The sequence below is a fragment of the Temnothorax americanus genome, unplaced genomic scaffold (assembly GCF_048541705.1).
Source record: "Temnothorax americanus isolate GAGA-0224 unplaced genomic scaffold, ASM4854170v1 Scaffold1, whole genome shotgun sequence".
In the NCBI taxonomy this organism is placed as follows: Eukaryota; Metazoa; Arthropoda; class Insecta; order Hymenoptera; family Formicidae; genus Temnothorax; species Temnothorax americanus.
The window spans coordinates 7,968,572-7,986,431 of NW_027509230.1; the positions used below are offsets into that span (position 1 = coordinate 7,968,572).

Consider the following 17,860-nt stretch of genomic DNA (forward strand, 5'->3'; position numbering starts at 1 on the left):
TGGCGGCAAATTATGACATACGGAGCTGCCATCGAATTCCGTCGTTTATATGTTAACGCCGACGGGCCCGCGAAACATCCAAAAGGAAAAGAGAAATGATATTAAAAGGGCTGCGTAATAGGCTTAAAAAGACCGATGTCTTAAGTGGGATAAGAAGTTGTCGAAATAAATCTCGGGGAATTCTACTTCGGGGGGCTGAGCAAAAGTGCCGTATCTCGAAATGAGATGTTTCGCGGTATCAGCATAATATACTACGGCAGTGCTAATGAATCTCTACTTGCACAATAAACTGCAGCGTGAGATAGTAACTCGCCCCTTCGAAGAATAGCATAGATACTTAAGAGAGATTTATTCATGGCGAGAATCTATCTGCATTTCACAAACGAGAAAACCGACAACTGGGAAGTAACTTTCTATAATAATAATAATGATCAATGTAACTAGTCGGCATTACTTATATAGACAAGTAAAAGAAACAAATGTTTCTTAACGGTATTTATGTACGATAATATTATATACAATACTGAATTTCTTCACAATAATTAATATAAATATACAGTTTTGGTCATGCCTATTTATATCTTCTCAAATCGTAAGAGTTAATTATGAGTTACTAAATTCTAATAAAATGTTATCTAAACCTTTTATTAATATCATAATAATATCAATTATTTTTATTATTTCTATGGCAAATAAATTGTGCTATAAGTACTTATCAAGTTACTTCAATATTTAAACTCTTCTTCAATACGTAGAGAATTAATCGGCGTATCTCATTCTGCTCTATCGCGCTATATTATAATTCAATAAAGTTATAAATTACATATAAATGTTAGTTTATTGCTCGACTAACTGACAATAAGAGTGCAAAGACTGCACAACGTTATAAATTACACCGTAAAACTTATAGAAAGTTAGAATTTGCATTATTAGCCGATTTAATATTTTCGGCTAACCACGGTACTCGCTGACAATATTCGCTGACAATATTATGTCGGCTGTCTTCTTTCTCGTGGGCAACAATTGGAGAATGCAGACTGGATGATCGGACTTTTAAGCAGATTCCTCACTTCTCGCCTGCATTATTCAATCGTCTCCTCATCGCCTTCGGCGGTGCTTTCGTTCCCGTCACAGCCCCGAGATTCTATTCCCGCGTGCAGGTGTCAATTTGTTTTCTCTCTCGCGCCTCTCGCCCGTCTTCTCGCCCTGTTCCAGCCTTTCCTTTCCCTCTCGCTCCTCTTTCGCCCCAACCGGATCCCCAAAACGCTTCTCCCGAATGCCGAGGGGGCGAAACATTAGACTCCCAAATTATCGAAAGCAACAACGGGGGACAGTTTCTCTTCGTCGCGCGCCGCGTCGGTCGGTCGTCTTCCTCCGTCCGCCTTTGTCGCACCCTTCGAAATCCAAGCCCGCTACCTGCCAAAACCCCTACCCTCATTGTTAATGGAAGCCCCAGAACCACTTCAACCGAATCTCAGATACGCATCTTAGAGAGGTATACCTTCACGGCACGTCACCGAGCATTCCCAATAATCGTCTTCCCTCCGTTATTGTTTTCGGAAAGATTTCGATTGAGAATGGCACTTAATACCACGTCGATAGTGGATGCGATTATTTTTGTTGGTCTATTTCGAGAAAATAATGTCACTAAGAATGTTTATTGAGTTATCCATATATTGCGTATTAATTTTGCCTTTTGTATTAATATCGCGTCAGTATTATTTGATCTAAAGTCGATCGTATTACGTGTGATTTTGCTAAAAAATTTACCAGAGAATGGTGTTCTCATCCCATCATTTGTACAACATATTTTTCTTATAATATTCATGTCTCTCTCTTTCTCTCAGCTCTCTATATTAGCTAATTTAGACACAGTATATGTATACAGTATTCAATAATTAATGTCTATCAACATGTGTTGAGTGAGAACACAGTCACAAAGTTTAATGACTTTGGCGACAGCTTGTACATACACTTCAGTTCGAAATAGTCTTATGCAAACTATACAAATATTCGTAAAACCGATAATATGAGAATATATATAGTGCATCAAAAGCGTTTTATTCATTCTAATTACAGATGTATACCACCGCATGAATGCTTTCGCGAACCGCCGTACATCTAAAACAGAAGTGAGAATTCTCTCCTAAACATTAACGTCTCAACAAATTTACTATCTTAGCGTTCTGAAATTTATGGTCGGGCCGTAATCACGTTAAATTAAACGCAAGTTGGCGACATAAAAAAGATCAAGATCGATAACTCACGAAATTCACCGAATTCGGGATCTCGAGATCAAGATTCTTATCTTGCGACGAAATAAAAGGTACTCGACAATTACCCGCGCAAGTGATCAATTAATCCGGACGGATAAAGGGAGTGTCGCTGTTATCTGTGAAACCCATTACTCGCAATTACAAGCATGATATGGGCACCGCGATGACGGTTCTCGACGCAGACGAAATCTTTGGTCGTTTTCGACAACCGATGCGCGATGGAATCAGCGTGTAACGATTATCGTGAGTCTATAGCGTTTCGCATTTCGTCCTTCACGAAATTATCTTTCGCCGGTGCGCCGTGCGTAAAATACAAATTTTTATTCGCCGTAATAGAGCGTTACGGAACGCGAATGGCTCGTTCGAGTGTACGTTAAATACAGAATGATTCCCCGGGCGAATCGCTTTATGGGACGATAAAACCGAGAGGGAGATCGTTGGCGCTCGCGAGTCGGGGTTTCTAATATCCTCCGATAACGGGGAGATGGAAAGGGGGAGAAATTATTCTATATATATGTATTTATGATTATTCGCGGCCTCCCGCGTTTTTGTTCTACCTGTGTGATTTCGGTTCGGGTTTCATTAACTTTGTCATCCGATAATCTCCCGAGATCAAAGAATTAACAATGTTACGGGGGGAGAGAAGTCATAAAAGTCAACGCAGCCGGGAAAATAACTTCGTCCGAAATTGAATTCAAGTAGAAAAACATTCGCCTTGTCGGCTGAGACACACTGTGATATTCCAGAATTTTAATTTAATCGCGCTTTTTTTTTCTTCAACTTTTTACGACCATTATAATTCTCGAGCGTAAAGTTCGTCCATTACATTCACATTATACTTACGAGGCTGCTCGTGTATACACGTCATTAATTAGATCAGTAAAATGTCGATCTGATCATTTAATTATATAATTCGTGTTTGCATAATCGATAACTATTTAATTGTGCAACGCGGTTAGATGTATGCTTTTGGTCTGGTCCACGTAGGTTCTTTTGTTTCAGCCGATATTTCTATTTCATTTTTGTATAAAAACTTTCGGAAATGAAAAATTGAAATATAAATATAGAATCAACGAGAGCGCAATGCGAAAAAAGTTAACGTTCCACTTTTAACGTAATATTAATAATCGATATCGGCACGAGTACGTATACGAAGTGATTATTAATGTAGTAAACTGATTTGAAATTTCGAAAAATTGTAGCCGCAATTCCCTATACAAAACCTAATAAAGCATATATGTTTTCGTATGCACGCTATTTCATATTTATCTATGCTGTGTGCGATGGGAAACTGGGTATTACACCTCGGAATTAATAGTACTTCAATGACTGAGACCGTGATGCGATACCAAAGCTCTGCACGAAATGCAATCACCGTTTCGATACATTTTCGCGTCATTACCGCGGCTGTTAAAATGGCTAGGCGAGTTTCGCGGCGTGCCCACATGATAAATATCAAAACGTCTACCACGTTAGGTAAAAGCGCAGGTTTAATTTCCCGGAAATTCATTAGCGCGGCGCGGCCCAAACGAAACATAATGAACTTTTCTATTCCTGCGTGTCCTAGATTCGTCCAGGCATGAAGAGCTCGCTCGTAATATCGACAAAAAGAAAAGTGTACGCGGGAATAATATTAAATATTTATTCTCAAGTAGAATCTAAGGTAAAATCGTTGATATCTATCTTACAAGTTTGAGAAATCGAATCAATTAAGTACTATAGTACCTCGTTATATTTACGCAGGCTAATACTTATGCGGATCAATATTAACTTCAAATTTTCAAACTATAACCATTTATGTACAATACAATTTCATAAAGTTTACATATTATATATATAACTTGCATTTTTAATAAATTAAATATAATTTCATTGCGAATCGATCCTACTATTATTTTTGAAAGTATTTTACATCCTTTCGACATGTTGTTCATAAACTTGATCTCTTTCTAATTACAACCTTGTATCCAATCTAATACGTGAACGGCTAAATATTATTTTCGCGTGCTGTCGTAATTTTCGCATCAAGTGAAACGACGTTTGCTCGAAACGGCGAAGCGGAAGAGAAAGGAAAATGGCAAAATGGCTAATTTAACTTGTCCATACCCGCGGATTCGCGTTCACGGATGTGAGAAAAAAAAACGGATTCCACTTCGAGTTAATTTGTGAACGAAGCTTCGCGCGAATCGATATCGCGGGGTTATGAAATCCGCGGTAGCGGCGACCGACGGTCGGGGCCGGAAATCATGTCCGAAGCCATCGCCGACGGCAGCACGGAGGTTATTACACGTCAGTCACACCTCCCTCAAAATTGCAAAAGTTTTATAAGACAGAACGATCCTCGCGCGATTACGTCCCGCGCGACTTATGGCCGAGGCTTTGTTATTGCGCAAGTCGACCTGCGAGCGGCTATATTGCACCGTGCGAAACAAAGTACTCCGATTTCTAACCCGTTACGAACAACCCGGGGGAAGGCCGGCTCGTGATTATCCAGTTGACTAAGAAATTGCAGGATAATTAGAAACAACGGAAATTGAATTTTTCGTAAGGATGTTTTGATAAATAATTGCTTAAGGAGTTATGCAAAAAAAGTAGACTGCTATATTTCTCATAAGTAAGCATTATTCTTGTAAAAGTGTTTGAAATCACGTGTGATTTACATGCTACGTGCTACAATTAGTGATGGTTCTTTCAGTCACATAAATATTCATAACATATCTAATATTCATAATTATATAATAATTTTACGATCATTGTATTTAAAAAATTGCTGAGTTCATGTAGCATAAGATGAGTTATTAAACAACATATTTGCAATAAAAAAAAGTTGATAACTGCAAATTAGCCGGGTGCATAATTTATTCTATTGTAACGGAAGAGAATTGTAATTTTATGGGAGAAGCTCGGAAAGAGTTGCCTTAGAGGTTTGTCCCTATATCAAAATGTACATTCAGTATATTTTTCGTAAAAACAGTTTTTACGCTACGCCATTTCCTGTTAAAAGTAAAAAAAAATATTTTATTATATAATTTGATAGTAGAAGCTGCATGAAATTCTCTTTCTCATCTTTTCTCTCCACTCTCCCTCTCTCTCTCTCTCTCTCTCTCTCTCTCTCTCTTTCTCTCTTTCAGAATTTCAACGAATAATTCTATTAAAAAAGTCTCGACCATTTTTTTTGCGTTAACTTTAATCAAACATGTGCGTAAACGGAACGGAATTTGTTGTCGAGTATTAAAGCAGCTTGGCAATAAACAATGTAATCCACATTAAAACATCTGCATGAATATTACAACGGTTGTAAATGCGGAGATGTATGTACTCCCGTCTATGTACCGTAGAGACAAAATCCTCTGTAAAGCACAACGCTTTTGTTTGTCTAGTATCGCAATCAATTCTGCGTGAGAACAGATAATGGTATCGGTCTTCAATTAACGGATATTGGCTAGATTGCAAAGCGGGAAATATTTATTCAGACCTTAGACAGAACTCGCTCACCGCCGCGGTAAATACAAGGAAAACGGGGATATCTCGGCAGTGTGGATTCGGCGCAGCGAGTGGCGTTAAATTAACAAATGCGCATCCAATTGATACGAGTATCTGGAGCGGAATTTCAATTATTCCGCTCACGGCGTGACCACCGTATGATTCACGAAATTATTAGATTGCGGATGTACCGATTGGATGTCATTAGGTGAAAATTTTCAGACTAATCGTGCGGGATATCGTTGTTAGCCCTTTCATCCGTTTAGGCATTGTTTAGGCACAATATGGCTTACAAATCTTTTATGAATCTTAGATATCTGCATGGACAAAAAAGAGCTCAAAAGAGAAAAACACTCAAAATGCAAAAATGTTTTGTCAAATGTATAATAAAATGTGACATTAAAAATAAACCAAAAATAAAACTAAGCATTTTCATAAATGTCATCGACGATCATATTAGCGAAATAAACTTGTACAATTATTTTTATTTGTACTATTTTCCCAACTTTTTTTTCTTCGTGAATTTAGGTTGAAATGATTTTTAAACGTTTCGGTAGCTGATGTCATGGTGTTATCAAATTCTATTCCCATTTCTATCCGTTGAGTTAAAAAACTAATGAACCAGTAAGAACAGTTTTGGTTATAAAAAATAATTTAATTTAATTGACTTAGGATCTAACTCGAGATGGAACGCAAAACGCTCGTGCATTCGCGCAGTTGCAATTGGAGCGACCGCGACGGTACAACGGCTTTACAGGGCGATGACGGATAAAGCGGTAACCGGGCGAAAGTTCGCGCCGCGAGTTTGTCGGATGAGAATTATTCAAGGATTTTCCGGATAATGCAATAACGCGGACTGCACGCCATCTTGAGAAATTAGCGGCATGAATTATGAATGAGGCCAAGTTCTCGCCTGTTTATCTTCTTTAATGTCTCCTGATGGCGTTTCGTAGATACGTAATATGCTGGACGATCTTATCACGTATCATGCTACAGGAACGCCGCTTTAATGTTATTCAAAGGTCATGATTCGATCAATAAGTTTCAGTATATGGACATTTTTATCTTTATGCGTGTCTTCTATCGCCTTTAACACTGAGAAAAAAATTTTATCTAAAACATGAGAGCTTTTAAATTGGATATAAATTTATGAGAAATTTATGACAGACAAAACGGAAACAAATTGAAGATTTGATCTCTAATTAATTTTAAACAATAACTATAATAATTGTCTATGTTAAAATGGATACAAAACAGTTTATATCTTCAGATCAGTATTTTTAAATGCACATCAAAACTTCAAGAAACTTGCTTTCTGCGACATTACAAACTCGTATATTCCTACATGAATATTTCATGTTTCATCGAGCAGCATTTTGCGGATGTATGCTGGGAAATCGTGCCTTAAGTACACGATCTGCTTGAAATGTCATTAGTATCAGTTACGGTGATTGTAAGCCACATATTTTCTCAAGTTCGCCTCTGCAAACGTGCGTCGTTAAGTATGACGGTTTCGGTGACAGTCCGTGTTAAGTCGCACCGTAACGCGTGTAACCATGATAGAATACCTTCGAAACCGAACACCCGTTAAATGCAATTAGGCTGTTAAAGCGTAGTAGAGTCGCGAGTGCCCCGTCGACAGTTTTCTACCCTCTTCATACTTTGCGAGTACCACTAGAAGGGTATGAGCGGCGACGTTCTATGTGCGATAGCACGAAGAGAGAGATTTGGATGCTCATTGTATCGGCACGCACGGCCAAGCATTAAAGCGATCGCTTCGCGTTACGAAGCCCTTGTTGGTTTTTTTGTCATCAAGCAATATACGTTTTGTGTCATAATGTATTTTACGTAAATAGTTTTATATCTACATTTACTCAGTTCTTTTGTTCGTATACAAAGATACGTATACAAAAATATTTGTTATAAAAATTTCAATATTATTTTAAGATCAAAATAAATTGTATCACTTTTGCTACGTTAAAAAAATGTTATGTTATTCCCCCTTCTCTCATATAGCAATGTATTATCAGTATAAATAAATGACAAAATTATTATGACAGTATTACGAAGACTTTATAACATGGCGGGATTATTACGAAAACTTTATAGCATGGGACTATTACGAAGACTTTATGGAGTATCAGGATAATTAAATTGCATAAAACGTTAGCCAGAAAAAGTGCTAATAATCTGCGTTTAAATTTGCACGAGACAAATTGATTAATTTGATAGCAGCAAGTTATTCATATCTCTCCAAAAGTGGATCACAAACATAAGAGAATAACTGGAGGCAATTCACAATATAACATTTATTAGCAGTCGCAATTACATGTAGATACGCTGTTTTGTGATAATCGAGCAAACCGTATTATAATTGTTAATATGTTTGAAAAAATTTAATCAGCGGGGAGTGCTGTAATTATCGTTTCAGTGATTCATGATGCATTTTCAAATGATCTTCTTATAATAGAAAGTAATTAATTATATATAGATCAAGATTATTATATATAAATCCATATTTACGTATAATATATTTTTACGTAAATATCTTGACAATGTATATAACGTTTTACAATAACATCGTAAATAACGTGCATGCATATGCCCCATGTTCGGGATGTCTGTTCTCCATTCGAAAACTAGATATAATAGAGATATATAAATTTTTATTTTAAATTAAAATGGGTTTTTTCAACCAATTACTCGTACAAAATTGTCTACCTTGGAAACTGGCTACAAAATTTATCAATTGCAATCTATTTTCAATTTGCCATTTTTAATCACCCGCGAAAATAAAGCTGATGTGTAGAAATATATACGCTTTTCGATTAATGTTTTATTTAAAACGTATTCTATGAAAAATTTCTCGATTCAAATCGCACCTGCGTACTCGGGACTGTTGCATTTCAAGCCGCGCGTAAAGAAGAATTCATAAAGTCCGTAGGTCAACGCTCGTATGTGCGGGCAGGCACGTTCCGTGGGTTATCCCGCTCTGCATTTTCTTATAAAAGCTCGACTATACTCCTTAGAAGATAAAGGGTTGGCACGGGTTTCGGGTACAGACCGAATGGTTGTCTACCGCGCACAATGAACTTCGTGCGCCTTGAGAGACGAGAAAATACTTCTTGGAAAGTCGAGCTGTTCGCTACGGACTCCAATGCGAGTTCTCTTTTTTTGTCTACATTCATCTAAATTAATCAGCAAATGGTCGACAAAACCTCTGGAATTTTTCTTAAATTTAAAATGTGGGATCAATTCCACGCTCGTCAATTTCAACAACGTCGGAATCGTGCGCGAATATAATTTAAATAACGATGGCCTAAGTAAATTAACCAATCGGTCGCATGAACGTCTTTAATCGATGTGCTGCCATTACCATTCCCGCGCGAGGTAATTCAGTTTACAGGCACTCGCAATTTCGAAGCTGCGTAAGCTGCGTTTCGCGAGAATTGCATTAGGAGAAGGAGGGTTTACGTTACTACCAAATTTTCCGTATTCGGCAAAACTTCGTGGGACACGCATCTCATTGGGTATTCGCGAGGTATTCGCGAAGGAACTCCTGAAAATATACGTCGAAAACAAACGATATTTCGATACTGCCGCGACATCCTAATTCGCTTTTCAAATCCGCCTTATATCGCCGCGGCGGCGTATTCGCAAAGTTAGTTTTATGTTCGCTGCCGCAATGCAATCACCGAGAAACAATGAAATATCCCGTGGAAGTACACACGATATATGCATCGTGTACAACTTCCTGTACGGAATATGACCTTATTTTCCTTATCCGCTGCAACTTCGGTTACCGTGAATATCTCACAAAAGTATAGAGTTATCGTTATCCGCTGAATATTTGATATTAATTGAATGAACTTGTACGCGAAAGCGCGTACAAGGTAAATTTGTATTTTGCTTCTGGATTACTGATGGAAATATTTGGCAACAAAAATATGGTAATTTGCTCGAATAATAGCTTTCAAGTAAACAATAACTCTTTCTCTCAATGTCAATGTCTTACTGTATAATAAGATCTTGTAAATAAGAATAGACTCCAATTAAGAACTAAAAAATTATATTATCTCTTCAAGACTTTTTAAGCTTAATTAATTCGTCCAATAACGAAAATAAGTATTTGAAAAACTTTTTGTTCGACATGATTACATAATCACGAAGTGTTCATTACCATCACTTATTACGTTGTAGTATACTTTCGTCGAAATGGCACCTTTATAAGAGCCGATCCATAATCATTTATCTTAAGCTACTCAATTTCGCAAGGTGCAACGCACTTTGCTAGGAGAAAGCGATTCTCCTGTAGATCCCTTTTCATTCAAACCAGCCATTAGTTTGTCCGATCATCCCTCAATGTCCGTAACCGTAAGACGCGGTTTGAGCCTGCGAGAGGAAAAAAAAATCTATCGGAATAAAGATAAAAATGAGATAGGACAGAATCGACATCGTCGTACGTGCGCGATCAGTGGCTCTCAGCTTATTTAGAGCGCGCTTCGGCAAGTGTGCGCGCGAAACTATTCGGGAAGTCGCGATAACGAGGAGCCTCTGGTAGTTTTGCAAGTTTTACACGCGACAGGCGGCTTCCGGTTGTCGAGAATAGAATGACATACGGAAGGAAAACGACGGTTTTCACGTGGAAGCCTGTGTCTCAGGTATTCCGGCGTCGCGGCGCCAGCGCGATCGTGCCGTAAAACTGATCACATATTTTTCTGTCGAGCACGCGACTGTATTTTACGAACTTGTGCGGCACAGTCTCCTTCCAAGGTGTGAATTATGGGCTGCGCGAAATTTGTCGGTTTAATCGTTCAGTCGAGTAGTCGCCTCCTGCGCGCCGCTAAAATGCCAGAAGCACGTGGAAGTAAGAGACTGTTTTACGGAAGCGCACTAATGAAGATATTCCTTTTCGGTAAATTGATATCTTATTTCGTCGCAACGACGGAAATATTTCGGAACTTTAGTCTCGCAACTTAAAATCGAGATCGATTATTGAAAAATGTTATATCTCTTAAATATTTTTTATGCACTTTTCGGATACAATAAAGTTTTCAAGAGTACGCTTTTTCCCCTTTCTATCCTTCATATATATGGTAAAAAAATTCGATATTAATGCATTAATTATATACTACGGGTTTCTATAATGGCTTAATTCTCGCGCGGCAATGTGGAACTTTGATTCCGTATCAAAAAGTTTCCCGAAACTCCTAATATCTTGCGATATCACCATCAGTGATCGCGAAAGAGAATTTTTCTCCCGTAACAACCGTGTTGGTGATAAAGTTACTCGAACGTAACCATTCGAGTCTTCTCGCGCAGAAAAGCCTCGAAGAATCATTACAAACGTACTAGCGCGTATAACAGCTCGTTCGAAAATCGCTTCGAACTTTAAAGTGACGGTTCGTACGTAAAATTCGAGTACGTTGTATAAGTTCTACAACGGTGTGTAATGCGTAACGTATATATAGAGATGAAAGATATTTCTCTTTTACCTCGAGGCCTGATGCGCGCACGAGATTCAGCGAGATACTTTCCTGTTTCGCTGTTATCCTTCCCGGCTTTCCGGGAAGCGTGCGATTACTCCGCAAGACAGCGGAATTTACGAAGTGCGTTAGGCAATTTACATGTACTTTGCAGTTCCGCCAGAGTTGCGCCCGCGCCGGCTATACAGCCGTATACAGCGCGCGTATAATCGCGTGTAGAAGTGATTTAATGTCGGAAAACGGCGCGAGTGCATCCATGCAAGCACGGCTCTAACGTCGCCTAAGCGTATCCACCCACATCCACCGAATGGGTTGGATTTCTAGCGGGGAAGGAGCTCGATGCTACACGCCGCACGATGTTCTTATATACCGTACGTTACTGCGGTCGAGAAGTGCGCCAATAATGTTTTCTCTCTTCCACTCTCTCGGGCTACTTAAGAAAGGTAAAATCTTATTTCTTCCGCCGGGAAAAAGAGCGAGGTCGCGACAGCGCCAGGAGTTTCGGCCAGAATTCGCCCGCGTACACCGAGTACGTTTACATTTGAAGTTAATACGTAGGTATATAGCATGCGGCTGCAAAAGCCATCGTTTCTCTCTAATCAATATTTTAAATTAAATTTTGTATTAAATTTTAGATTTTACGTGTAAGAGAACTCAATTACGCGATAAATAATTGCTTCTACAGATATATTTACAGAAGCGTATAGATTTCTTTCTCTCTTTCTTGTCGATAATTGACAGTTTGATATTTTCCAATTGTTCAAAATTTACGACAAGTATTTTATTAAACTCGAGACAGTCAGCTAATATATGGTCAGATAATATTATTCCGATATCCCACGGTTTTGCTATCATGGCAGCGATAAAGATACATACATATATATATATAAAAATGCAGACGTGAAAGCGCGACGATTTCATGTGCGGAAATCAAACAACTGTGATGTACTTTTTAAATCAATCTGAGCGCGGATACGTTAAAAAATTACAGCTTAGCTGGACGAAATCCTATTTAACTTTAAGCAGAATCCACCACAAGCGACCAATTTCAGGAGTCACGTGTGAATTGAACAGTCCGGAGCCAGAAAAGCGTGAGCCATTAATCATTCCAATGCCAAGGGATATGTAGCAAAACCGGCCGAGAGCAATTTTTCGACTTTAATAATCAGTGAGCGATTTTCATTACACTCTGTCTACATTTCTGTAGATACGTCTTAATAAATGAAATGACAACAAAGATTACCGGGGATTAAAACACAGTGGGAAATCTGTTCTGGGGTAATTTCATTATACTTCTCTTAATAATAAAACAGCGAAACTTCTGGTGCACGAAGTTTCTGAATGGGAATGTTACAAAAATTTCATGATTTTTCTGTCGAGTTAATGTTTTAACTTTGTTAATTCTCCGGTGTATAAATCTTTTTCGTAATTTCAGAAAAATGTAACTTTGCCGTATATGTCTTCATATATCTAGGCGTGAAAAATTTAAACCCACTTTTACTTTTTCTATTGTAAAAATTTATGCAAAGTAGAAAATTATTCGCAAATCTAAGAATTTACAGCACAAAATTTAAAATCCTCAGTAATTCATATTTTGGCTTCTTTTCAATTAAATAGAAAATATAAATTTTATACGTTAAATGTTCAATCGTGGATGCTGATCCTCGGATATTCACTGACTGCAAGTATTTGTCACTCCTGCGAAAGGGATTAAATTTGGCGGAAGAAATTTTCGATGCTATATAGAGTGTTAAATTCTGAAAAACGAGACGTTTGACCGTAACGGGTAAGTCTCGCGAGTTGTGGTCATAAATTTCGCCGGAAAGTCTCTCTCGCCACAGTATTCACACGCGACCCGAATGTCACGTCATGCGTAATAAGCAGTAACTTACAACGGAAACAACAGGAGATGCGCATTCCCCGCGCGTTTTTGATCGGTATTTAAATGCATTCCAGAGAAAAATATCACAGGAGGACATCATCAGAAGGATCCGGTGACGTCCGGAAGTTCCGGAGGATAGTAAATATACTTAAAACATTCTTCACGGAACTGGGAGAGGCACCGCATAAAACTCTTCGGCGCGAGTTACCTAGAGGCGAGGTAAAAGCACGCTTTGCGAAAACGCGACAACACAGTTGTCCGATTTCTGCGACCCATTTCCGTCGAGCGACCGACGTGTATAAAGATGTTTATTCTTGCCGGAGCTTTCGGTGACATTTTCCCCACGGCTCTCTTTCTCCAGCATTCTCTTTCTATCCCTCATTCCTACGTGAATTTCGCGTCGCCTGTCCTACGTGCGGTTGGCACTTGTACACTACAGTAAAAACACGTTATTCTCGAGTCGCGAGATCGAGCGTGCGGCGTGTGCCACTTTGCCCTTTTCACCGCTCCTGTGGTGAACCATGACCGCGATTCTTCAAGTTTCCGATCCAACAGGAAACGAAGGATTACCTTCTAAACCGGTTTCGAAAATCCGACCGCATACGTCACGCGGAGCGAGGCAATTGCGATTGGTAAAAAGTGAAGGTGAGGAGAAACCGTTTTACCTGATCTACGGCGTCGACCGCGAGATTGTTGCCGATATTGCTGATCTCGGAAGTGTCCTCTGTGATCGAATGATCGCCGATGGTACTGTTGTCGCTCACGACGAGGCCCAGCAGGCATATCTGTAATAGAGTTATCAAAGATCAGTTAAATTTGCTTCCTCATAGAGGAAGCTTTGTAATGGTGAAAAAATTTTTTTTCGAGATTTTGATGGAAATAGGTTTAGAATGTTCTAAAATGTCGAAAAATCATATTAGTAAAAAATGTCCGGAAGTATGTATGTATGTGTGTGTGTGTGTGTGTGTGTACGGATTTTTGTACACGCATCTACTTCTACAATTTTTTAGATACCAGTTTGAATTTTTGCACACAAATAGAGTATCATAGAAAGTATGTCCTCCTCAAATTTTATTGAAATCGGTCTACCGGTATAGATTTTATGCAGATTTTCCTTTTTTTGAAAAATGTGTTTTACGCTGCCGCTTTCTCAATATTTGAGATAGCGATTTATTTTTAATTTTATTATATTTTCCAGTTTTTTCTACCCCTATTTCATATATAATTCATTAAAATTTGATTGATCAGATCTCGTATTACACACATTTGAAATTTCGAAGAATTCGTACATACATAGAAGCTTTATAAAACTTGATCTGATCAACCAAATTTTAACCAATTATATAAGAAATAGGGGTAGAAAAAAAAAAGACTGGAAAATATAATTGAATTAAAAATAAATCGCTATCTCAAATATTTATAATATTGGGCTGATTTTTTTTATCGATAAAGTATTGTTTTAGTTTTTAAGTGGACAAGTATTTTTAGTATTTTTTAGTGAATGTATATAATTATTTACGCAGTCCCCAAAAGAGTTAAGTGTGAAATCAGAACCTTTGCTAACAAAGCTTCCTCTATGAGGAAGCCAAAACAAATAAATACCGATAATTATACCTCAAATAAAATAAAAACTTGCACACTTAGGAACTATGAGGAAGCAATGTGCAAGTTTCTACTTGCACAATTAAAAACTACGAGGAAATAATGTGCAAGTTTCTACTTTTTTTTTATTGTAATAGATCACTTGAAGCGCGACTCTTCTTTTTTTAAATTATTTCAAGCTTTAGATAAATACTTATTATGATATCTATATTATATGATTTCATATTTAATGAGAAATAATGGCACAAAATATGGCGATTTCTTCCTGCTCTGAGATATGGCGCTTTCGCTCTTACAATAGATAACAATGAGGGGGAGTCTTGTGTATATCCGTAGAAAATAAATGTCGAGAATTGCCGAAGGGGTAAAAATAAGTTCTGCGGTTTCAGGTTTCATGTCGTCATGGTCTCGAATAATACACGAGATCAGGAAGCCGAATTAACAATGCGTTGGAGAACGACACATGTTGAAATGTCGTAAAGATGAAGTATAAATGTATAGTATTCAATTATTACGAAACCACTACAAACCGTTATGTATATTATCTCGTTTCATTTATTAGATTGTAAGGCTGGTGTCTCATGGAGCGAATTTACGCGGAAGCGCAACGAGCGTACCACCAATCACCGGATCGTTCTGATAGAACCCTTTCAAAGATTCCGTCGAAACGGTCTCTGAGTAGGCTATCTTAGAGGTTAAGTGACTTTTTCAAAGTAATTGCTGAAAAGCAGTATCCCCTCCCCCCCCCCCCGATTGTAAACCGTATAAAGAAGCAATGTGTATTCTCGTCGCAAAAAAAAAGACAGAAAGAGAGAGAAAAGAGTGACATAATATAATGCGCGATATACAAGCACGATAATATCAAACGGTGAATACCAGACGGATGTTAGTCGTCGAATTGGAACGCCGTTCGGACCGTTCGTGTACTCGTGCGGAACCTGCAGCGGCAGAAACGCGCGGTTGCACTCTTTCCGCAGCCATCGTCGAAAGACGCCATTCGTTTCCGCGAGCCGATTCGCCGCGGCGAGGTACACGGCAAAGTAAATCTGGTCGGTCGGTCGGTCGTCGCAGAGAGACAAAAGAGTGCGCGCAAGAAGAAGCAATTTAATTGTGGCCCGAGTTCCGCCCGAAAACGGATATCCACTTTCTGGTATTACGGTACAAGGAGGAACTTTTGTAACAAGCCGTACCCCGTGCACTCGCGCGTCCCAGCAACGACCCGCTCTTTACCAGCCGCACGCCGCACCGCACGTAGCGCTCGTTCCGGCGAAATTTTCCAACCGGAGGAATTCATATTTTACGACGGGAGGGGTCTCCGCCGCTGCCGGTGCATAATACATTTTTGTTGAAACAATCGGCTGTCTGCCGCGGAAGCGGCATTAGTCATGAGGGCTCGCAAAAGCGTATAACGATTCAATCTCGTTGGGTTCCGAGTTCCGACGACATCGGATCACAATTTAACAAGAATCGCTCGAAGAGAGATGTAACGTCCAAATTTTACAAAAACACAACCGATTAAAGGACCGAGATTATTCGTAACAATCCTAAAAAGTAGTCCAAATTCTTCTTATTTAATATAAATTTTAATGTAAAAGAATATTAATTTTAACAATTCTTTTTTCAAAACCAATATTGAGATCCACAACGATCGACAATTTTTGTAATTGTTATAGGGGAATATTTATGTGCCAAGTACATCTACCACTATTTTCCTTTTCTCGTTGCTTCGAGATGCATTGAATGTCAAGAACGTCATGTTGCTCATATTTAGGATACTCGGCCCTTTCGTGACTCACACAAAGAGATTCCAGCATGATGAGAGCGCGTTGATATATTTTATGGTTACGCCAACTTTCTCTTCCCGCGCATGTTTCATTAAAGGCTCCGCGCGCGCGCGCGCGCGCGCGAGAAAGGATCGCCGGAGTAATCAACCGATGTGTATATTTGACCGTTCGCGCACACGTCCCGCGAACGAATATATTCGCGCCGCCGCGCATTCGTTTAACGTCGGCGCGTGACATACGTACGGCGCATACCCGTAAAGATCCGTCGACGATGCTTAACGTCCGCTGCAACGTTATTAGCGATAAATTTAGAGGCCTGTGCCGCCCTATAATTAAAGGTAAACGGTTGGCGTCTCGGCGTCCGCTAGAAAATGAACTCGTACAGATTCGGAATTAACACAAAGACGCGTACTCCAGACGTAATCCGTTATGGGCTCTTTCGTTCGGAAACGTGTATGTTTTTCAGGCTGTTATTATAAAACAGTCCTGTTTAAAATAATAAAACAAATGAAAAGTGGTCTTAAATCGTAAACTTATCGTAATAACATCGTATCAATATCGTTAGATGACGGGTTAAGTCGTTCATTATATTTTCGTATCTTTTTGCTTTCTAACTCTTAAATTGTACATATTTATTATTTTGTAGTACATTCGAGAAGAAGGGATATGGAATTGATCCTCCTTTTATTCATCTACACGCACACGCACGTACACACTTTTAGTCATTTTATTTTTATAAACCGTTCTACTTTTTACGTTTGAATATTTCAACATTCAAATATAACTTCGCAGTCGACAGCAAAATTTTCCTACAAAGGGTTGAACTTTTTCAGTTCGGATTTATTTTAGTAATGGTAAAAGCCAGTAAAATCAGTAGACAATAATATTATGTTAATTATTAACTAATAAAAATTTGTATATTTAATAAAAACATATAGTATTATTAATGATTGACACCGAATAAATGTTTAGACGTAATTATCAGTTTTGCAATGTTGTGTGTATAACTGTTATATAATCAAAAACTATATTTTAAAACTATAAGATGTCATTATATAACTATCACTTAGGAAAATCATAATTATCGATCTTCAGCCGACCATCTGTACTCCTCTGCAATCAACGTCTCTCTTGTGGCCTCGACAGCGAGAAAATTATAGTGATCAGGAGTAAGGCGGTCGAACGGATTAATCACGACGATCGAATTCATAGTAATTGATATACCTAACGACTGATATAATTTACATTTAACGGTGCTTATTTGTACTTATTCAATATATGTATATATGAACTCTTCTAGAATATAGAACTTTCAAAAAGTACTTAAATGTTTTTTTTAATTCAAAA

The 17,860-nt window shown here is 38.4% G+C and overlaps 1 protein-coding gene across 3 annotated transcripts in view; it reads right to left on the minus strand.

The window, feature by feature from the left end:
- The window catches only part of Nolo (ADAMTS-like no long nerve cord), a 184,998-nt gene that overhangs the window by 68,171 nt on the left and 98,967 nt on the right, over positions 1 to 17,860 (minus strand). For all 3 annotated transcript variants that reach the window (XM_077399691.1, XM_077399774.1, XM_077399600.1), the window contains exon 2: positions 13,793 to 13,912. In XM_077399691.1, the coding sequence (XP_077255817.1) occupies positions 13,793 to 13,912 (120 nt within the window). The remainder of the gene's footprint in view (positions 1 to 13,792; positions 13,913 to 17,860) is intronic.